General features: G+C 40.7%; 1 protein-coding gene across 4 annotated transcripts in view; it reads left to right on the top strand.

Moving 5' to 3' along the window:
• The window catches only part of akap6 (A kinase (PRKA) anchor protein 6), a 319977-nt gene that overhangs the window by 230343 nt on the left and 66514 nt on the right, over nucleotides 1-23120 (top strand). For all 4 annotated transcript variants that reach the window (XM_041812714.1, XM_041812716.1, XM_041812715.1 and 1 more), the window contains exons 18-19: nucleotides 7671-7817; nucleotides 20666-20926. In XM_041812714.1, the coding sequence (XP_041668648.1) occupies nucleotides 7671-7817; nucleotides 20666-20926 (408 nt within the window). The remainder of the gene's footprint in view (nucleotides 1-7670; nucleotides 7818-20665; nucleotides 20927-23120) is intronic.

Genomic DNA, 23120 nt, shown 5'->3' with positions numbered 1-23120 from the left:
GAGCAAAAATGGGATAAAAGTAGTAAAAAATGGGTAAAAAGTGGTATTTAATGGCAAAAGGTAGCTTAAATGGGCAAAAATGGGATAAAAGTGGCAAAAATGGGTGAAAATGGGGAGGAAAAGGTTCAGAAAGTAGCAAAAATGGGTGAGAAGTGACAAAAACACGAGTTACTGGTAGCACAAAATTGACCAAAAGTTGCAAAAACATTGCAAAACAAAAAAGGGAAAAGTGACTAAAAGTGGCAAAAAGCAGTCAAGAGTGGCAAAAATGGGAAAAAAAACAGGTAAAAAGTGGTATTTAATGGGGAAAGGTAGTTTAAATGGGTGAAAAGTGGTGAAAAAAATGGCAAAATGGGATAAAAGTGATAAAAGAAGAGGCTAAAATGGGAAAAACTACACATTCCACTTTATTAAACAAATGACATTTTTCTCCTATTTTCCAAAATATTAATGCAAATGACAGTCAGAGTATTTTTCAAGTCATCAACAGTTAGAGCATAATTCAAATGTTTTTGACCAAACTTCATAATTATAACCATTATTTTTTTAAATATGAAAACCTCAAAATGCACTGTTCCACATTATTAAGCAGGCCACAGGTTTCAGCAAAAAAAGGGAAAGAAAAAGGATCTCTGCTGCTGAAATTGTGCAATGCCTTGGACAAGGAATGAAAACATGAGATATTTCAGGAAAAAATATTTGTGATCATCATACTGTGAAGAAATTAGAGTCTGATTCAGAGCACAGACGGGTTTGTGCAGATAAAGACATAATGAGGAAGGTTTCTGACAGATAAATTCATCAGATTAAGAGAGCAGCTGCTAAAATACCATTACAAAGCAGCAAACAGGTATTTGAAGCTGCTGGTGCCTCTAACCTCAAGGTGTAGGATCCTCCAGAGGCTTGCAGTCGTGTATAAACCTACTATTCAGCCCCCCCTAACCAATGCTCACAAGCAGAAACGGTTGCAGTGGACCCAGAAATACATGAAGACTCATTTTCAAACAGTCTTGTTGACTGATGAGTGCCGTGCAACCCTGGATGGTCCAGATGGAGGAGTAGTGGATGGTTGGTGGATGGCCACCATGTCCCAACAAAGCTGTGACGTCAGCAAGGAGGGGGCGGAGTCATGTTCTGGACCGGAATGATGAGGAGAGAGCTGGTAGACCCCTTTAGGGTCCCTGAAGGTGTGAAAATGACCTCGGCAAAGTATACAGAGTTTCTGACTGACCACTTTCTTCCATGGTACAAAAAGAAGAACAGTGCCATCTGTAGCAAAATCATCTTCATGCATGACAATGCTCCATCTCATGCTGCAAAGAATCCCTCTGTGTCATTGGCTGCTATGGGCATAAAAGGAGAGAAACTCATGGTGTGACCCCCATCCTCCCCTGACCTTTAACCCTACTGAGAACCTTTGGAGCATCCTCAAGCTAAAGATCTATGAGGGTGGGAGGCAGTTCACATCAAAACAGCAGCTCTGGGAGGATATTCTGACATTCTGCAAAGAAATTCAAGAAGAAACTCTCCAAAAACTCACAAGTTCAATGGATGAAGAATAGTGAAGGTGATATCAAAGAAGGGCTCCTATGATAACATGGAACTTGGCCTGTTAAGATGGTTTTGATTGAAATAGCTTTGATTTCAGTAAATATGACCTCCTAATGCTGCAAATTCGACAAACGAACATTTTCAGTTCTTTACAACCAATAAAATCTTTTAAAACTCTGCCGTGCTTAATAATGTGGAACAGTGCATTTAGAGGTTTTAATAAAAAAAAAAAACTAATGGCTATCATTATGAAGTTTGTTCAAAAACATTTGAATTATGCTCTCATGGCTGATGACTTGAAAATCCTGTGACTGTCATTTGCATTAATATTTCAGAAAATAAAAGAAAAACGTCATTTGCTTAATAATGTGGAAAGCAGTGTAGGAAACCATGGTGTTTAATGACAAAATCTAAATTAAGTTGGTGAAAATGCGGAGAAAAACTGTTTAAAAGAGCAAAAATGGGACAAAAGTGGTAAAAATGGGCAAAAAGGTAGGAATAAAGTGGTAATTAATGGCAAAAGGGAACTTAAATGGGCAAAAATTGGAAAAAAAAGTGGCAAAAATGAGCAAAAAAGTATGAAAAAAGTGGTATTTACTGGTAAAGGTAGCTTAAATGGATGAAAAGTGTCAAAAATGATGAAAATGGGCACAAAAGTTTCTCCTTTTCTGAGGTTTTCTGGGGGAATTATATTTAAAATGAAGACATAAAGGAGCCATCTGTCTCTGGAGCCACTCATTGAGTATCTCTGGTCTAAAGGTTCTGCTGCTGCTGGAACCCTGCATCAGCTCTCCTCTAAAACGCTGTAGTTCAGTAATGAATTTAAAGTTCACAGCTTTGTGAAAGTGGATATCCAACATATGGGCCTGAAGCAACAACTAATTACTTTAAATTAGTCACAATTAAATGTTCAGGAGCTGAGCTGATGCTCCGATCAACACAAACTTTTAATGGCTTAACAGCAGAAAAAGTTTAAGGATGTATTAAGACGGCAGGATGGAGGTCAGAGACGATTACATGTTCTCTGAGAGGCCTGAAAATGTTTGTTTTTGGGCGAGGCCTTTCCGACTCCTCAGGTCACTTTCTGGTCTTCATCAAGTCGTCATTGATGCTGACATGATGCTTAAAGTTGAGCTGTATCTTCCTGTTTGGTCCTCCTCCTCCTCCTCCTCTCTCCTTCTTCTCCTGTTTACTGTACTCGTCCTCCCTCCTTCTCTCTCTTTGTTTCTCTTCTTTCTCCCTCTCTCTCCGTCCTCGGGCCTGTGTTTCTCAGTCCATCCTTGCATGGAGATTGACTAGAGGCATGAATACATCACAACTAGCCATCCATGCATCCTCCCCCCTCCTCCTCCCCCTCCTCCTTCCCTCCACCGTCCCATTTCTCCAAGATCCCTCTCTCAGCACTTATCTCAAAGTTCGGATCTCATGCATTTTAATCGCTGTGTCTATCTTCTTTTCTCCCCCTCTTCCTCTTTTCTTTGACTTTGGATCAGTGGCATCCTTCAAACAAACAACAACAACAATAACAAAACAACCTTCCTCCCCCTCCCCGTCCCCCTCCTCCTCCCTCAGCGGCTCCTTTTCCCCTTTTTAAATCAATATTTGCCATCAGCGAATAAATCGTATAATTTCCCGACTGTTAGACGAGTGCGACGCCGACATATTTACCTTCAACTCCTCTCTTTTTTTTGCTGTCGATCCCTCGTTCTCGCGGCGTGGCTATTAGCTAAGTGAAGGGGATGGATGGCCGTGAAGCGCAGAGCGATAGCATCTCCATCAGAATCGGCGACGTTGAAAAATGGCCGCCGCCTCTCCGATGACAGCACAGCAAAAACACACACTCACACATGCATGCATACGTTGCCTCACACACAGAGTCAGAGAAGAGACATTTAAATATTCAAATGGGGCCGGGCGGTAATGATAAACGACAAGGGAAAAGTAGAATCAAGTAGCTATCGATGCAGAAAATGAAAAGAGGAGAAAGAAAAGAGAGGAGGAGGAGAAGGAGGAGGGAAATTAAGCTAAAAAGATGGAGGCACTGAAGAAGAGTTACACTAACAACAGAAAAAAAGGAGAGAGATGGAGAAAAGACGGATGTGTGAAGAAAATGTTTGTGCAAGAAAGAGTGGAAAAGTAGGAAATAAAGATGGGGATATTTAAGCCAGAGAAATGGAGGGAGTGCTGCAAGTGGAGGGACAAAAAGGAGCTTAACTGGATTAATACTGAAGCCATGTATACTATTACACCACTGTGCACATAAGGCAAAGCAACTTTGTTTATGGACCAACATGCACTAAGCACTTGGAGGTGTTTTATGGAGCTAGAAACAGAATTTATAACAAGAAGAGCTTTAAAATGCAGCAAAATGCGCTCAAAAATGTGTATTTTAAAGTAAGACCAGAAGCAATAAGGAAAATGATGCAAACTCTCTGAGACCAGCAGCTAAAAGCCCCTCCATTGTGCCTTTCTAATGACGCTATCCACGCCTTCTTAGTGCTTAGATAATGTTTAGCGTGTCTGGAACTAGGCTGACTTTCTGTGGTCTTTAGAGCTTTAATCCGCACCAGTATCTCCAATATTGAATGCCTTTTTATTCATTTATAATCCAGTTTTCAGTAATTCCTAAAGCTAACGAGTTAACCCCTCCGCAATACTGTTTGTATCCCAGAATGCATTCTGACAGAGCTGTGACAACTAATGGCAGGCTGCTGCACCGTCACATCATGCCTTGCAGAACAGAGCATATGCAAAGTCTTACAGACTGGAGAAGAGAGTCTGAATGACTCATAACGGAGAGAAAGAGACACACAGAGGCTGTGACGTGTCCCTCTGTGTCTCTGCAGACAGGAACTGCTTTAACTCTTTAAGCGCTAAAGTCGCAAAATTGCTGTACTAAACAGGCTTTAGCTGCAAATATGGTGTCTAATGTTGTTACTACTTTACACCTGAAGATGGCGGACATGAGTAACTTCAATCCCAGCAGCTTTTGTGGGTGTGTTTCTATTCAAAGTTTTGGAGAGAGAGAGTTTTGAAAGCCGCATTCCTTGTCAAGGAGACGAGGAAGCGGTGGTTGTAGTTGAAGCATAACGGAGAGAAAAAGAACGAATTGTAGTGAGAATACTCACAATGCTGGGAGGAATAGAGGAATATTCACCCTCTGACATGACGATCAGTCGTCCGGTGAAACCATGGGTGAGACTGACGGTGCGTCTGTGAGCACCGACAGCGCATCTGTTGCCATGATAGTCCACAAGCAGCACATACCGAGGCCCATGCTTTTCCTCACTGTGGCTGGGGAGGGAGGAGACATGATGGGGGTATCGTGGTGGTCAAAACACCGCGAGTGGTGACAGAGGTAAGGAATGAAAAACACCGTGGAGGTAGGGGCAGCCATGTAAGAAGCCGTGGGACAAAACACACAGCCAATGGCGGTCGCCTGGTGATGTCAGAATATGCAAATTAGATGAGTGAATTGACTTCCATCACAAACTTTGGGTCATAGTGAAGATTTTTCTCATTTACAGTATGCCTTTATCTCTAACAACTTTCAAGCGACAGCCTTTTGAAATCTTGATGTCAAAATTGAATATTTTCTTGAAAAAATTCTGACGCCCAGAGAGTTAAATAATGACTCAAACCCCAAAAGTATCAGGAGTTTTTTGGAGATATCTGAATATTTGGAAAACTTTTTGTCACAAAATGATTATTCTTTAATTCTTTAGTCCCAGAGAGATGGGAGAACAAGTTTGTGCAAAACAAACCCTCTTAGTCATTATTGTTTACTGTGTTCAATACACACAAATCTTTGAGTTTTAATTCCCTGTCAGTGTTTTCTTTTGTTTTTATGATCCCATAACTTTTTTTAAATTTCATTACTGATTTTATTACAGCACACTTGTTCTTAAAGCCCAGGTTGTCCTGAAAAAGGATGTTCAGTTACCTTGCAAAGCAGATGGATACGCTTGTTTTCATGTTGCTCACTGGTGAATCCATCTTGCAAAGCTCCCGTCTGAACCATTTGGGCCCGTTAGAAAGTGACAGGACCAATCAGCGACGAGGGGCACTACTTTCAGGCGCAGCAGAGTCGTGATGTAAACAAGCAGCAGCAAGAGGCCGGTGCAATTGTGGCGGAAGAGATTAGTGTGGATGCTGTTAAAGCGTAAGTTTTATCAGACCTTGACGACTTCTTCATTAAAAGAAGAACAAAGAACAGCAGTGAGTTGTTTTCTTTTCAAAAACAACAAAATTTGAGTACTTACATGTCTACAGTCGCCATGTTTTACGTTATTCCTCGGTAGCCTCGCACGCGCAGCTCAATAGCGGCTCCATAACGTGTCTTGTTGCTCTGATTGGCCCGTAGAGATGTGACAGACAGAATGTTCATCCAATCACACTCTGAGTTTTTTTCAAAGCCTCTGCCTTTTCCCAAGCGTTTCCTATTGAAGCTTTCCCAGATGGATGTGGTTTAATTGCAAAAGGCAGCATAAATGGGCAAAAAGGGCAAAAATAGGCAAAAAGGGGCAAACACTGAGGGAAAAGTTTTAAAAAAAAGGGCAGAGAGTGGCAAAAATGGGTGAGAAGTGGCAAAAAAAATGAGTTAGAGGTGGCAGAAATGGTCCAAAAGTGCCAAAAACATGGCAAGAAATGAGTAAAAAGTGACTAAAATGGGCAAAAATCAGCAAAAAGTTGGAAAAATTGGAATAAAGTGGGATTTAACTGCAAAAGACAGCTTATATGGGTGACAGTTGGCGAAAATAGGCAAAAAGGGGCAAGAAATTGAAAAAAGCAGGATAAAAGTAGCAAAAATGGGGAGAAAAAGTGGCAAAAAGGAGGAGATGTGGTAAAAACATGAGTTAAAGGTGGCAAAACTGGGCTAAAAGTGGCAAAAAATGTGGCAAACAAAATGAGTGAAAAGTGACTAAAATGGGCAAAAAACAGCAAAAAAGTGGGAAAATGGGCAAAACGTATCAAAGAGCGGCAAAATGGGAAGTAGATGGCATTTAATTGCATAAGATAAGATTTCCTTTATAAGTCCCACAGGGGGAAATTCCAATTTACAGCAGCAAAAGGTATCTTAAACAAAGCAGGCCATTGGCAACAGAAACACAATAGAAATAGAGGACAAATAAAAATAGTATAGCAAGAGCACTAATAAATACAAAAATATGGAATATAAAAACGTTGACTTACAAGTTATAAATAGTATTTAAGACCGCTGAAATGGGTGAAAAGTGGCAACAAAGGGGAAAACAATTGCAAAAAGCAGGATAAAAGTGTCAAAATGAATAAAAATATTAAAAATATTTCAAATTAAGACAAAAAACGCCACAAATCATCACCAAAGAGCCACATGTGGCTCCAGAGCCACACAGTAGTATCACTGATCTAAAACGTTCTTTTTTGCAGCTCCAGTAGAGCTCGAACTAAAAGCCTGAAATATTCAGCAACACTTGGTGGAACAAAATGGAGCATTTCTTTAAAATCTTCCTAAAAACGGGACTCTGCAGAGCGCTGCCTCTGCGTTTGATTCCTGCTCGTGTGCGAGGCTGCAGAGGTGCGACACTTTCACATTTAAAGTGGTCAAAGACGAGAAAATGTGCTGAAAACTCCTCTGCATCAAACACTTCAGCATCATGAGCTGAGCTGCAAACAAACAATGAAAAAGACTAGTGCACTGAAAACGCTCCTCTTTGACTATCAAACACTCCCAAACGGAAGAAATGACAAGTTTGCCTCCATGCAGAGGGCGCTAGCTGAAGTCTGATGGATTTATAACAGATACCTGTGGAGACGAGTCATGGAGAAATATTCACCAAAACATGAGAACAAAGCTGAGCTCAACCATGCCTTTTACTAAATTTGTTCTTCCTTTGTCAGGGAGGGTTTTTTGGTGATATGGTGAAAATATACGCTGAAAGATCTCAATACGAGATTCTCCATGTGACTGAAGCTGGTTTATCTTCAATTCTTGTCTAAAATCTTGTGGCAGACCAACTGTTGTGTGATCTGAAGCTTCAGTCAGCAAATTCAGCAGCTCTCCTTGTCTGTTATTGAATATTACCACTTTAGTGCACAGGCGCATGCACTAAAATTGTGTTCTGTGTTGTCGTCTCCAGAGCAGCCACGCCGAGCTGATGATGATGGAGGGAAAGAAGAGCAGCCTGTTGGGACGTGCCGAGTCCCTGAAGAGGAGCGGGACCGAGCTACCCGGAGACTTCCACCGCAAGATACACAACCTGACGCACACGTGGAGACAGCTGGAGGTACGACAGACAGAAATACACGGAGAGGGGTTTAAGAGACGGCAGGCTCAGAGATGGTATCTGGAGGATTACGCTGATATTTCTGCAGAGACGAAACTGTGTCTAATTTTAGGCTAATCAGCGCTGATCTAATCTGGAACATGAAAATGATAATTAGTGTCGTCTCAATTAACTCTGCTGCCACCGAAACTTTTAGCAGATAGATAGATAGATAGATAGATAGATAGATCAATCAATAGATAGATAGATAGATAGATAGATCAATCAATAGATAGATAGATAGATAGATAGATAGACAGATAGATAGGTCGATAGATAGATAGATAGATAGATAGATAGATAGATAGATCAATCAATAGATAGATAGATAGATAGATAGATAGATAGATCAATCAATAGATAGATAGATAGATAGATAGACAGATAGATAGGTCGATAGATAGATAGATAGATAGATAGATAGATAGATCAATCAATAGATAGATAGATAGATAGATAGATAGATAGACAGATAGATAGGTCGATAGATAGATAGATAGATAGATAGATAGATCAATCAATAGATAGATAGATAGATAGATAGATAGATAGACAGATAGATAGATAGACAGATAGATAGGTCGATAGATAGATAGATAGATAGATAGATAGATAGATAGATAGATAGATAGATAGGTCTATAGATAGATAGGTCTATAGATAGATAGCTAGATAGGTCTATAGATAGATAGGTCTATAGATAGATAGATAGATAGATAGATAGATAGATAGATAGATAGATAGGTCTATAGATAGATAGGTCTATAGATAGATAGATAGATAGATCAATCAATAGATAGATAGATAGATCAAGAGATAGATAGATAGATAGATAGATAGATAGATAGATAGATAGATAGATCAATCAATAGATAGATAGATCAATCAATAGATAGATCAATCAATAGATAGATAGATAGATAGATAGATAGATAGATAGATCAATCAATAGATAGATAGATAGATAGATAGATAGATAGATAGATCAATATGTAGATAGATAGATAGATAGATAGATAGATAGATAGATAGATAGATAGATAGATAGATAGATAGATAGATCAATATGTAGATAGATAGATAGATAGATAGATAGATAGATAGATAGATAGATAGATAGATCAATCAATAGATAGATAGATCAATCAATAGATAGATCAATCAATCAATAGATAGATAGATAGATAGATAGATAGATAGATAGATAGATAGATAGATCAATATGTAGATAGATAGATAGATAGATAGATAGATAGATAGATAGATAGATAGATCAATCAATAGATAGATAGATCAATCAATAGATAGATCAATCAATCAATAGATAGATAGATAGATAGATAGATAGATAGATAGATAGATAGATAGATAGATCAATCAATAGATAGATAGATAGATAGATAGATAGATAGATAGATAGATAGATAGATCAATATGTAGATAGATAGATAGATAGATAGATAGATCAATATGTAGATAGATAGATAGGTAGATAGGAAGGTAGGTAAGTAGGTACGAAGGGAGGTAGGGAGGTAGGTAGTTAGATAGAAAGATAGATGATAGATTGATAGATAGATATATCAGTAGATAGATTAATAGATAGATCAATAGAGAGATAGATAGATGGATGGATAGACAGATAGATCAGTAGATAGATCAATAGATAGATAGATGGTAGGAAGGTAGGTAGGTACGAAGGGAGGTAGGTAGTTAGATAGATAGATAGATAGATAGATAGATAGATAGATAGATAGATAGATTGATATAATACAATAAAATAACTGAAGGTGTGTCCAACTAAACCCTGCTCATAGCTATCACCTCATTCTCCTAAAATGATGCTGATTGGTCTGAACAGTGTTCGGTTTAGCACAAATGTTGTAGATTGGAGCCTTTTAAGTTGGGTTTGCCTGATGACGGAGATGGAGTCTAGTAAATCCATGTGCTTTGCAAGGTTAGCCTTTGCTCTCTTTGGAGAAAGTTGCAGGATACTCAACATAAAGGACTTATAGATAGGTATATACAATAACAGTGTGACCAAAGTTTCAACCATCAACACAGGAAGACTTAACGTACCTGTATGGTGCAATGGTGCAATTGGATTTTTATCATAAACATCAAGAAAAGTGCCTCGGCAAATTAATACTATATGCGACAAGTGCAGGAATGGTGCATTGTTTTGGTGTTTCAGCTGCTAAAAGCATAACAGAGGTTGTTCGAAACTTGGTCATGTTATTGTTTTATAGATTTTTGTCAGGACACAGAGCCTTAAAACAGGATTGAACCAATAAAATTTGGACCTATAGTCGCCCTGTGCTATGGAGAGTAAAAGGTTAGCGTGCATACTCTGTATTACAGCACATATTCTGCACTACACCACTGTAAGAATCTGGATGCTGCACTCAAGACTTTTAAAGTCCAAAAGCTGGTTGGTTCTTCTCCTCAATGATTGAATTAAACCTTTATTGTCTACTCTAAGATACTTTAAAGTTGTCAGTCCTCAAAGACCAGAGATTGGTGTCCATCTAAGCACCGAGGTTCTCGCACAGGTCTTTTTAACCCCCTCTTCTACCTGTGTTCTTTAAGGCCTTAGAAAGTGTTGTGTGCCTTGCTGATGGGCTTGCGGCAGCCATTGATTGTCTTTACCCGGGCGTGGAGATTAATTCCAGGTCTACTCTGACGGTGACATCTGGCAGGAGGCTGAAAAGTGACGATGTGACTTTGTTCCTCCGAAGAAACGAACCGTCTCCTGTCGAGTGAGCGGCGCGTCAACGCGATGAGCTCGTTCACACAAACAGAGAGCGGCGGAGGAGCAAACACCATCTGTGTCTCACACACCGACTCAGAGTTATTGGAAATGCGTATGCGTGTGCATTAACATATGTATTGTCGCTCCAACAGATTCCATTTTAGAAATTAAACAACAGCAGCAGACGAGCCTCTCTCTCTCTCTCTCTCTCTCTCTGCGCCTCTGTGTGTGTTTCCGCCACAGTAATCAGACTGTGATTAAACTTCTATTACCGACAAAGAGACATTTGGACTTACAATGATGTTTCACACATACACTGACATGAAACTAACTTTGTGAGGGTCACAGCAGGAAGCAAAGGTAGCGTGGGCGCTGATAGAAGGAGGTACTAGCTGGGGACTGTTTCCTTTGTTCAGCACTTTGACAACTAAGCTGTGCTACAATGAGCCCAGCATTGTGGTTCAGGAAGTGAAAATCACTTTTATTTTCCCCATAGCTGATTGGATTATTAGCTGTAGTATCATAACCATCCATAGTAGGCTTACCTGGAGCTGCCTGAGTGAGACACAATGAGATATGCCCCTGCAAAAGACAGAAATTTGTATGATATCATCCTTGTTTTAAGAATAGCCTGATTTCTATGGTGCCTCCTGGAAAAAAACTACATTACCCACAATCCCGGAATGCTATAGAGATGTTTCTCTTTATTGGAGCTGTAGAAATGTTTACCACCCCTGTGATCTTCAGCTGTCAGCTGTTGATGATGACTATACGTATCACACTAACCTATTAAGGTTGCTGGTTGTCCTCCTTTCAGGATCAAAATAATGACATAATTTTTTTTGTGTCAATTTAAGATTTTAGCAGGGAAATGTACCTCTTGGGCTGACACTGTAAAGCTCTACATGTATGGGCAGAGAAAGAAGCAAAAAACATCACAAAACATCCTCCATCTTGCATATCTTCTTCTCCTTGGTGCAAACCTTGTTTTTCTTGCAAACCTTCTCTTCATACATCTCCTTGTTGCATACCCTCCTCATCTTTAGGTGGATCCACCCAACGTTGCATACCACCTTCCTGCCTGTTTCCCTCTTCTTGTAGCATAGATTCCTGTTCTTGTTGCGTACTTTGCTGTTCGTGTCCCCTACCTTCCTTATCTTGTTGCGTACCTTCCTTTTTTTCATGTGCCCTCCTGTTCTTGTTTTATACCTTCCTGTTCATGTTGCTTAACTTCCTGTTCATGTTGCGTACCTTCCTGTTCTTGTTTTATACCTTCCTGTTCTTGTTACGTAACTTCCTGTTCATGTTGCGTACCTTCCTGTTCTTGTTGTTATGAACTACCTTCCTTTTGCATATACCTTCTTTTTCTTTTTCACACCTTCTTGTTCATGTTGGGTTCCTTATTAATTTTGTTGCATTCCTTTTTACCCTGGTAACATACCTGCTTCTTTTCTCTACCTTCTTATTGTTGCATTATTTTCTCTTTTGTTCTGTACCCTCCTCTCCTTGTTGTGCACCTACTTCTTCTTGATAATTTTTTTTTATTCTTCTTGTACACCTTCTTCTTTTCCTTACCTCCTTTTCCTTAACCCTCTTCTAGTTTTTGACTCTAATTTATCTCTAATTTATCTACGTTTTTGAGCTGTTTCTGCAGCCAGCATTGTCTCTGCAAAGTCTCTCTTCTGTTTATCTCGGTCTTTCTTACCCCTACCGCCTGAGTAGCACATTAACGGGCCGATCAGTGCTGGCGTCGGCATCTGCTGCTCTGACACAAATTGTGAATTAAGTGGAATTGATGTCCTGTGCCTCGCCTCTGAACTGTCCTGGCCTTATGAAGAATTTATGACACACATACACGCACAACAGAGAAAATAAAGAGGTTGTAAATGAGCTTCCTTCTTTTCTGCAGATCTCTGTGTCTGTGATTGTAGCAGCTTGTCATTTTTCACGGTCGTTCAAGGTCAAACCGTCTGATTGGATGTATACAGTCTCTGATTCTGTGTCTATACAGTATACAGGGTTATAATGCACTGCATAAACAGTTAGGGTCTTAAAGGTTAAAAACAAACACCTCTACACCTGCAGAGGGCATCTCCAATCAATTAAAAGAGACGGATGCAACAAAACATAATGTTGCTACCTTTCTGATAGCTCAAACAATGATCTTATATTTGTCTTATTTTACTCTAAAATCAAGAAGTTAGCAGTGTTCACTGCTTTAACCTGCAGGGAGAAGAAGAGGAGAAGAGGGAGGAAAAACAACGCCTGGTTAATTGAGTCCCTAAAAACTACACACCATCTCTCTCTGTTTCATTTGCTCTGCTCCCTTCTTTATCTCTCTTATTTGCTCATTTTCTTTTTCATTTTCACTCTCTCCCACTGGATTTATCTCTCATTTGCTCCTATTCCCATACTTTTGCATCTTTTCCCTCCCTTACTCTCTTTCCTTTCTGTGCGGTTTTCTTCCTTTCTCTGTCTTTTCTAGTAAGGATGCTTTCACACTCATGGCATGGTCCGGGATCCGAGTACACTCGGGCCCAAAGTCCAGTTTGTTTTGGTCAGTGTGAACGCAGAGGAAACGTGCTTGGGCCTACTGATGGTAGGTTTCTACGTCACAAACTCTATATAAAAGGTAGAGACCACTCCCATCCTCTCCTTCAGCTCTGAGAGCTCCGGTTTTAGTAACGCCACTGCCGGAGCCAATGGACTGAACAGGTAGTGCTCAGAACCACCACGCTCCACAACCACACCACAGCCTGCTTCAGGGGACTCTGGAGGGGAAAAAACCTCCACTCCTCCACCTCATCCTTATTTTTTCCAAAATGAAAGCTTTTCTATCTTTTCTAAATTTCAACTAAGTACAATTGCGCTTTGAATGCGTTTCCATTGAAGGGAGTTTTGGACTTAGGCCTCGCAATTCTCGTAAAATCTCATCTCACGTGGATCTGCTGCAGGGAAGCTTGACACTCAAAACCTGTTGTGTGTAGGTACGGTTTTGGTTACATCTACGGCGGTTGTCTTGATCATTTTGAACAAAAGACGAAGGCAACGGATGATAGTTCAGAGGTAAAGTTTGTATGTATGGCAAAAGCCACGTGTGAGGGTTTAAGTGTGATGTTAAGAAAAGTCTCGTCTCCTCTTCTGTCCACACGCACCGCGCCGTGTTGCCTCAGAATGACTGGTCATGTGACACCGTACATCCTGTGACTTGTAAATGTGGAAAAAGTGTTTCCATTTCACGTTTGTGATATATTTCTATATCGAAACATCTGAAAACCCTCATCACAAGAGCGTAATTTTTTTTTTTGCAGTATTTGAGAGGTTTTCGAAATTCAGGTGTTTCCTAACCTGACACGCCAGATGAATGTGTTTCACACATCCATTTGAGAAAGCTTCAATAGGAAATGTTTGAGAAAAGGCAGAGGTTTTGATGAACGTTCTGTCCGTCACATCTCTACGGGCCAATAACAGCAACAAAACACGTGAAGTAGCCGCTATTGAGCCGCCCGTGCACAGCTACCAGGGAATAACGTGAAACATGGCGACTATAGACATGTCAGTACTCAACTTTTGTCATTTTTGAAAAGAAAACAACTCACTGCTGTTCTTTGTTCTTCTTTTAACGAAGAATTGTTGTCAAGTTTTGCTGCTGCTTGTTTACGTCACGACTCTGCTGCGCCTGAAAGTACTGCCCCTCATCACTGATTGGTCCTGTCACTTTCTAACTGGGCCCAAACAGTTCAGATGGGAGCTTAACAAGATGGATTCACCAGTGAAAAACAAGAAAATGGGCGTATCCATCTGCTTTGCAAGGTTAGGTATTTCCATAACCGGGTTTTTATTGCGCTATTTAGATTTTGCGCATTTCTAAGGGTAAAGGAAACACAGCTACTATCACTCCCGCCTCATCTGGAAAACCACGTCCTTTTCCCCTTCCTCCTCTCAGTACCAAACTGCTCACTTTCTGTATATTTTTTGAATTACTGAAGTGGCTGGAGTCAGCTCTGAGCTGTGGGTTCACTTACGCTTTAATTGTATCTGATAGGGTTTTTATTACTTTTGCCGTCATCGGATGGACTTTTGAGGCAATGTGAAAAGTAGAAAAACTTTGTCAGTGCATCAGGTCTTGTAACAGATTTTGGCAGATGACAACAGTAGAAAATAATTGGTAGATGTGGCTTGGGGAGATTTACAAAAAAGCCTCTTGGGCTGACTCTCTATCTCCAACAGGACCCTGAATAAACTGATGGAAATTGGGCTGTTTTTGGTCTGTCCCAGGGTCATACTTGATCCAACTCCTCCTCCGAGTGCAGCAGGAAGTCACTGTGGCTGAGTTTCCCATTGTGATTATTACAGGCACATCCCAAGATGTGGACCTTACACTCTCTTAAAGGTGAAAAGTCTGTGAAAAGGCGAGGTCAGGGTGATTTTATGTTCGCCATGAAACAGGAAGTCGAGTTTTCAGGGGCTTATGATCTGTGTATAGCCTTGAAACCTCTCCTCAGCATGCTAAAAGATGGATTTTTTTTTTTTAGTGGATCTGACCTGTTTGCTCAGTGGCGCCCCCTACAGTATTTCTGAAATTACACCCCCAATGCAGGTTTGACCTCGGGTTTTAAACATTTGTAAGCATGTGTCATTTTAGGATGCAGAAAAAGTCTTCTGGAACTATAGGGTGAATCAAAAAGGAAGTCTAGAATCCAGAGTCTCTACATTGAGTATTTTTCTAAACAAGTTCATTAAGTGCTTCTACTTTTACTGGTCTGTTCTGTTAAAATGCATGCATGCTTGCTGCCTTTAAACCTGTGGAGAGTTTAAAGCATACAGCATTTATAGAAAATAGTGCAATAACGAAACACAAAAGAATCAATATAAGTTTTAGTCTGGTTTGTAAACTGGAGGGACAGATATTTGAGCATGGATGAGCTCAGTGAATCCACAGTGTGGTGCTGCTCCGCTCCACAGGAGATCAACAGACTGGAGTTCTTTTTCAACACCGCCACCTGCAGAGAATTGAAATTCATCTTATTATCAGGATACAAAGTTTGTCCATGTTTTCAGAAATGTGCTTTATATCTTTTAAATTACATCCCTGATGATAGAGTCCATCTCCCTCTCTCTCTCTCTCCGTCTGTTTCTCCCCGTCAAACGAACGCCAGGCTCATCGCCACTCTCTCTTCTTGTGATCACATCGCTAACTGCACATTTGAGCGGTTGGGGGGTCCTGTAATCGGCCCTCTTCATCGTCTAATGGGATGGTTTTTACCTGCCAGAGTTCAGCTAAAGTAGTGTTTCCGCTCAGGAGGGAGGGTCGCCGCTACACCGGCAATTCGCCTCCTTTTATACAAACACATACATATGCAGATGAGCAGCAGGGACCCATGCAGGGCTCGTTCAGGAACCGCGCTCTCATCGCTCCAACTTTCTCTTGTTATGGCGGCTTGTTAAAGTCATGACGAGACCTGCAAGATAACAGCGTCTGAGGAAGAGGAAGTCAGTGTGAACTTTGGATAATGATGTGGGAACTTTCCTGTCAAACCTGATATTACAGAGTGTTTACTAAAATGACACTAAAGACAGGTTTTAATGGTCTGTTTGGACCACAGATGGTGGGAGTAAACGTGAGGCAGTTGAGTTAAGTATTTCCTAATACTTTTAAAATTCTCCTTCTGAAAAGATGATAAATAAAGGCAGACATTAATGATTTTAGAGGGGTTATAGTTCTGTGAGAAGACAGCGTGGATGCTGCTATAGCGCCAGCTTTATCAGAACTTGACGACATTTCTTGGTTAAAAGAAGAACAAAGAACAGCAGTGAGTTGTTTTCCTTTCTAAGACAACAATGCTGTTACTCCTTGGTAGCAGCGACGGCATCGCGTCTTGTGTTGCTCTGATTGGCCGGTAAAGATGTGACAGACAGAACGTTCATCTAATCACCCTCCTAGTTTTTTTTTTTCCAAAGGCTCTGCCCTTCCCCAAACATTGTCAATGGGAGGTTTTCCAGATGAATGTGTAAAACGAATCCATCTGGCGTAGAGGTTCTCAACCTTTTCAGCCCGCGACCCCCAAAATAAAGGTGCCAGAGACCGGGGACCCCCACTGTACCTGAGGGTGGTTGAACAGCCATGAATATTCAAGAATAGTCATGTGCAGACAAGGTTGTCCATAAGGAGGGAAAAAGGGGGCACTTTCTGGGACCAGCCAAACTGGGGGTCCATGGAGGTCAGCAAAACCATGGTCCATTGTGAAATTAAGCTGTGAAATCCATATTTTATATTTGACCTGAATAATAACCACTCTTATCAAAGAAACAATTACCTTTATTTATTCATTTCATTTCATCATCTTTAAATGAAAATAACTTAATAACTTAACATGATTAAAATGGCCTAAAAATTGCTCAAATTGGATAATAATGGTGAAAAAGGTGCTGAAATTGGACATAAATGGGTTAAAAGTGGCAAAAATTAGTTAAAAGTGGCAAAATAAAACCAAAAAAAGTTAGTGGCAAAAACAGGCACAAAAAGTGGTAAAAGGGGATTAAAATGTGGCTGAAATGGCTTTAAAGTGCAAAAATTGGTGGATATTAGTTGGAATGGGATGAAAAATTGATATAAACTGGCAAACATGGGTTAACTGTGGTAAAATGGGCAAAAAGGGGTGTAAAAGGTGGTTGATAGTGGCAATAGTGGGTCAACAGAGGCAATAACAGGCAGAAAACAGTCATGGAAAGGGTTTAAAATGGACAAAAATGGGTTTTAAGTGGAAAAAATGTACTAATATTGGCAAAATGGGTGTTAAAAAGCGATGAAAAATGGTTAACATTTGGTAAAACTGGTTTCAAGTGCTTTTTTTAAGGCATCAGGTGACCCCCAGGGTTGAGAACCACTGATCTGGCGTGTCAGGTTATCAAACCAGTGAGTGGAGCTTAAAAGATGATGGATATGCAAGGGCTGATGGGAACTGTAGTTCCACTTCCCTTCAATTTTTGCCCTGAAGACCTACTGTTTGAAAACTTCACATGGCAACAATGGTATTAAATGTTTAAAACCAAGCTTAAAAACTTAATCTTACTTCTATCAAACCCAGTCTGAACTGTCGGCTGATTGGCTGATTGGAGGTTGAGGTAAAACTCAAACAGAAACATGAGTTATTAAAATGTTAAAGTGGCCTAAGTGGTTTGTCCATTTAGATGAAGTTGGCACAAGGAATTGTGGGTCGTACCTCCTCTTCTCTACATAAAGGATGGTCCAGTGTATCCTCCATTTAAAGAGAAAACACAGGATGAAGTGAAGCTCCTTTCTTTGTCTTTAAACCTGGTGCATGATGGTAATGAACTGGCTTGATTTTAATTTGATGTGCTTTTTGAAATATCAGGGCTGCCACACTGCCTGCATGATGTCTTACATGCAGAAGGCTTGCCTTTTTGGTGCAAGCAAAGCTTTTTATTTGGCATTTTGTACTTTTTTTTTTTTTTTTACACAGTATGGTTATGCATTTTAGTTGCACTTTTCAAAATAAAAGCCTGGTCTGGCTTTGGATTGGAAACTCCTCTTGTTTGTGCAAAATGCCTTAATTCTTCCCTTCAGTTATTAATTAATCAAGGCACTGGTGAGGAATTTGTTGAGGTAAGACAGTGCTGGGACATCTGGGAGACACAGCAAACACAGAGGACAATCAAGTCTAAAATCTGGAGCAGATACGACCACAGCTGTCCTGCAGCCAACATGCAGATTCTTAGAAATCTCTGTGACTAAAAAGGACCATTGGAGCACACCCCAGGGTTCAGAGATTCAGCTGACGCTGACTCTGTCTCTATTATTTATTCAGTCTAAAGTTCTACCTTGAAAACTTTGTGTGAAGCCCGTCCTGATCAGCAGAAGAACATCAAAAGTTTGTTGGATATTGCTGAGCACTTTTCTTTAAAAACAGACTCACAAACAGAGAGTTGTCTAAAGCGCGGTGGGAATAGTCTCTCAGCGTCTCCCTGTGTCTCCCTGTGTGATCAACAGGAGCTGAAAATTACTCTGCACAGCTTATTACACACACACACCACACACTTGGCTCTTGTTATTCGAAGTCGTTCCCATTTGAAACAGTGATTGCTCTTCAGCGAACACTCTTTCAGTCGGTATTGTGTCTAAATGATGTTTTGCCGTCGGTGTGAATATCGGCTCCGTAGGTGAAGCCGCTAGAAGCTCTGAATTAGCAGCTGATCTGTTTGCACCTGGAAAAACAACACAGGTTAGATTCTCAGAGCTTTGTTCTTCAACAACAGCAGCCTCGTTGACACGATAATGGCAGACTTCACAACAACAACATCAACAGCATTAGCAGCAACAGGCTAATTCATGGTGGGATCAACAGCATTAGCAACACTGAGGAGAGAAATTTTTACCATGCAGAATGAGGTATGGTGAAATGATTAAATACCTTGAAGGGAATAGTAGTACAATCTTAAGAGTGAGGAGATCTTGTCAGCAGTACGATTAAAAAAATACCACCTTTAAAGTTTTAACCCGTTTAAAGCATGCTATGTTGTGCAGTGGTTTTCAAAGTGTGAAGCTCTGTGGCGCCCCCCAGGGGAGGGGGGCGCCACAGAGCTTCAGGGGAGGCGCGGAACCATAAACCTGGAAAAAGGTGATTTGCTTTGCTAACCTCTGCTGTGCATGGAGCAAAATGGATAGACTTATAGTTACTATAGGGACTATGCTATAGAGCAGTGTTACTCAACTAAAGAGCCAAATAGATGAAAAATACCTTTGCAAGAGCCACAATCTAAGAGGTGAAAAGTGGCAAAAACAGCTTGAAGTAGCAATAACAATACGTTAAAGGTGGCAAAATGGTCAGAAAGGAGCAGAAATGGGTGAAAAGGGGCGAAAATGGGGAGAAAAAGTGGAAAAATGGTCAGAAAGTAGCAGAAATGGGTGAGAAGTGACAAAAAAAGAGTGGAAAGTGACTAAAATGGGCAAAAAAAGAGGAAACAAGTGGTATTTAGTGGCAAAAGGTAGCTGAAATGGTTGAAAAGTGACAAAAACATGGTGAAAAAAGGCAAAAAAAAGGGATAAAAGTGGCAAAAAGAAGTGGCAAAAATGGGCAAAAAGTAGGGAAAAAGTTGTATTCAATGACGAAAGGTAGCTTAAATGGGTGAAAAGAAGTGGCAAAAAACAGGTGAAAAAGGGCAAAAATGGGATAAAGTGGCAAAAAGAAGTTGCAAAAACGGGCAATATAAGATGAAACAAGTGGTATTTAATGGCAAAACGTAGCTTAAATGGGTGAAAATTGGGAGAAAAAAAAGTGAAAAAGGGCAGAAATGGGAAAAAAGTTGCAAAAAAGTGTCAAAATGGGCAAATAAGTAGGAGAAAAAGTGGTATTTAATGGTAAAAACTGTCAGCTTAAATGGGTGAAAAGTGGCAAAAAAGGTGAAAAAGGGCAAAATGGGATAAAGTGGCAAAAAAAAGTGGCTAAAATTGGGGAAAAAAAGAAAAACGTGTGGTATTTAATGGCAACAGGTAGCTTAAATGGACAAGAAGTTGCAACAAATAGTTAATAAAGGGCAAAAAATGGGATAAAAGTGGCAAAAATTGGGAAAAGTGGCAAAAAGACGTTGCAAAAATGGGGAAAAAATGGAAAAACAGGGGATATCCAATGATGAAAGGTAGCTTAAATGGGCAAAAATGTGATAAAGGTGGAAAAAATTGGAGAAAAAGAAGCAAAAAGAAGTTGTAAAATGGCCAAAAAAAACATGAAAAGGGGTATTTAATGGTCTATAACTGAATAAGAGGGCAAGGCAGATGTTTAAGGACATCCGCAAACCAAAATATCCAAAGATATTTTTGTTAAAGATGTAAAGATTACACATAAATGTTTGAAATGTTGCTTAATTTTTTTCAGTTTGAATCCTTTTGGTGGGTGGGGGTCCACTGAATGAATGTCTTCTTAGAGGAGGCTCACTCTCCCACACTTAGAAAACCCCTGACGTGTTTAAACCACAGTCACCGGATGCTGATTGATGGACTATCTTACCTGATGGTGTTTTCCGCTCTCCTGTTGTCTTTCAGAAAATCCTCTCCGAGCACTCAGGACCCTCTTCATCAGATAAAAACCAGTCGACCAATGCAAACTCTTTGCTGGTCGGCAGCCGCAGAACCGCTGTAGAAAACCCTCGCTCTGCCCTCTCCCCATTGACGAACTCTCTCCTGGAGCAGCTGGAGGCTCGGATTAAGGAGCTGAAGGCATGGCTACGGGACACCGAGCTCCTCATCTTCAACTCCTGCCTCAGACAAGACAAAGAGGCCGCCGAGCAGCTCCAGAGCTTCAAGGTAGGAGACAAAGCAGACATGTTTATGGGTGCAATATTTCTTCAATCAGAGTAATTCAATTCTAAATGAGAACTGCAAATGCACGGTTTACATTGAGATTAAATAAAAAGGACCAGTTATAACGTGTGCAAACATGCATCAACAGTTCATCCAATAAAGTCTGGATTCATCTGGAGCTGTCTGACCCGCTTAGAAGAAGCTATTTCTTAAAATGCTCTCTAACGTGTTTGAAACTGCCAACAGAAGCTCTGTTGGGGTATTCTTCTTTGGCTGTTAATGCAGCTCCATCTGAGTGGTCGAAGGTTGTGGGCACTTATTGCTGGTTTTCTGCCTTGTCTGTTATGTTCAGAGTTCTCCAGATTTTCTGAACCTTAAGACGATATTTTGGACTCTAGATGGTCAAATCTCTAGGATCCTCTCAGTTGCACGTTGAGGAACATTGTTCATAAACAGTTGGACTATTTGCCCACACAGGCTTTCACAGAGTGGTGAACCTGGCACCAGTGTTAATTGTTGATGACCAGCCTTTCAGAAGTGCTTGTTTTCTATCATGGTGAGAGCCATTATCCACAAATGGAGAAAACTTTGAACAGCAGTGAACCTTCCCAGGAGTGGCCGGCCAACCAAAATGACTCCAAGAGCATCTATCAGTCTGAAAAGGGTTACAAGGCTATTTCTAAGGCTTTGAGACTCCAGCCAATCACAGCTAGAGCCATTATGCACAAATGTGAAAAACTTGGAACAGGGGTGGCCAGCCTACCATAAAGACTCCAAGAGCGTCTATCAGTCTGCACTCGAGTGAACCATGGTGAGAGCCATTACCCACAGATGGAGAAAAACAGGAGTGGTCAACCTACCAAAATGACTCCAAGAGCATCTATCAGTCTGGAAAGGGTGAGTCATTGTCCACAAATGGAGAAAACTTGGAGCAGTGGTGAACCTTCCCAGGAGTGGCTGGCCCACCACATAAATTCAACAGTGTCTGTCAGACTGGGAAAGATTGCAAAGTCAGTCTGTCGGTCTGGAATGGCTAGCAAAGTTATTTTTTGGGCTTTAGGGTGAGTCATTATCCACAAATGTGGAAAACTTGGTACAGTGGTAAACTTTCCAAGTGGGGCCAGCATGCTAAAATTACTGAGAGGGCATCTATCAGGCTGGAAAAGGTTACAAAGTCATTTTTAAGGCTCTGCACTTCCAGTGAACCATGGTGAGAGCCATTATCCACAAATGGAGAAAACTTGTTGAACATTCTGAGGGGCCAGCCAACCAAAATGACTCTAAGAGCCTCTAGTAGTCTAGTAGCCGGAAAGGGTAACAAGGTTATTTCTAAGGTTTTGTGACCCCAGTTAGCTGTGGGGTGAGTTATTATCCACAAATGGAGAAAACTGGGAGCAGTGGTGAACCTTCCCAGGGGTGGCTGGCCCACCAAATTGTTTCAACAGTGTCTATCAGCCTGGAATAGGGTGCAAAGTCATTTCTACAGCTTTGCAGCTCCAGTTTATGGCCTCAAGATGAAGAGCACTTGGGTTATGCAGCAGGACAATGATCCAAAAAAACAGCAAACCCACCTCTGAATGGTACAACATCCCAACTTTTTTTAGAATTTGGGTTTATACAAAGCGAAACATATGGCTTTTAGTAGGTTTCGAGATGCAGATCAACACAAAGAAGCTTCAACATCAGAGAGTCCTAGAAGCAGTTTGTCTGCAGCTCCAGGTATAATCACATTCAGCATCTCTGAACTTTTCTTCTCTAACTTTTGCTATCAAAAGCTTTGACCAATCAGCATAAAGCTTTAAAAAAAAGGCTCCCTGTTTGAGTGTGTGTTGCTAAGTTTAGTAATAGATCGTCTTAATGAGGCCAGATGAAAGCAGGGCTGTTTTGAAGCGATGGATGTATGGAGGAAACAGCAGTTAGCCTTAAAAGCAACGGGACGCTAACAGGATATTAATCAGCCTACATCACACAGAGAACAGCTAGCTGTGCTGATTAGCCTAGCCCTGCCGTGTGACTGACAACCACACACACTCACACACACTCACACGCAGTCATAAAAGAGCATACACTGAAACAGAGATGTAAAGAAATAGAGGTGCGTTAATTTGATCCTGTATATGTGCTCAAACACACTTTCATTCCCTCTCAGACACACAAACATAAATATTCAGATGAGTGGCACATGCATCCACAGACG

Source organism: Cheilinus undulatus, linkage group 18 (genome assembly GCF_018320785.1).
Source record: "Cheilinus undulatus linkage group 18, ASM1832078v1, whole genome shotgun sequence".
NCBI lineage: Eukaryota > Metazoa > Chordata > Actinopteri > Labriformes > Labridae > Cheilinus > Cheilinus undulatus.
Note: the sequence above shows the minus strand (reverse complement) of the source record. Positions and strands in the feature narration are given on the sequence as shown.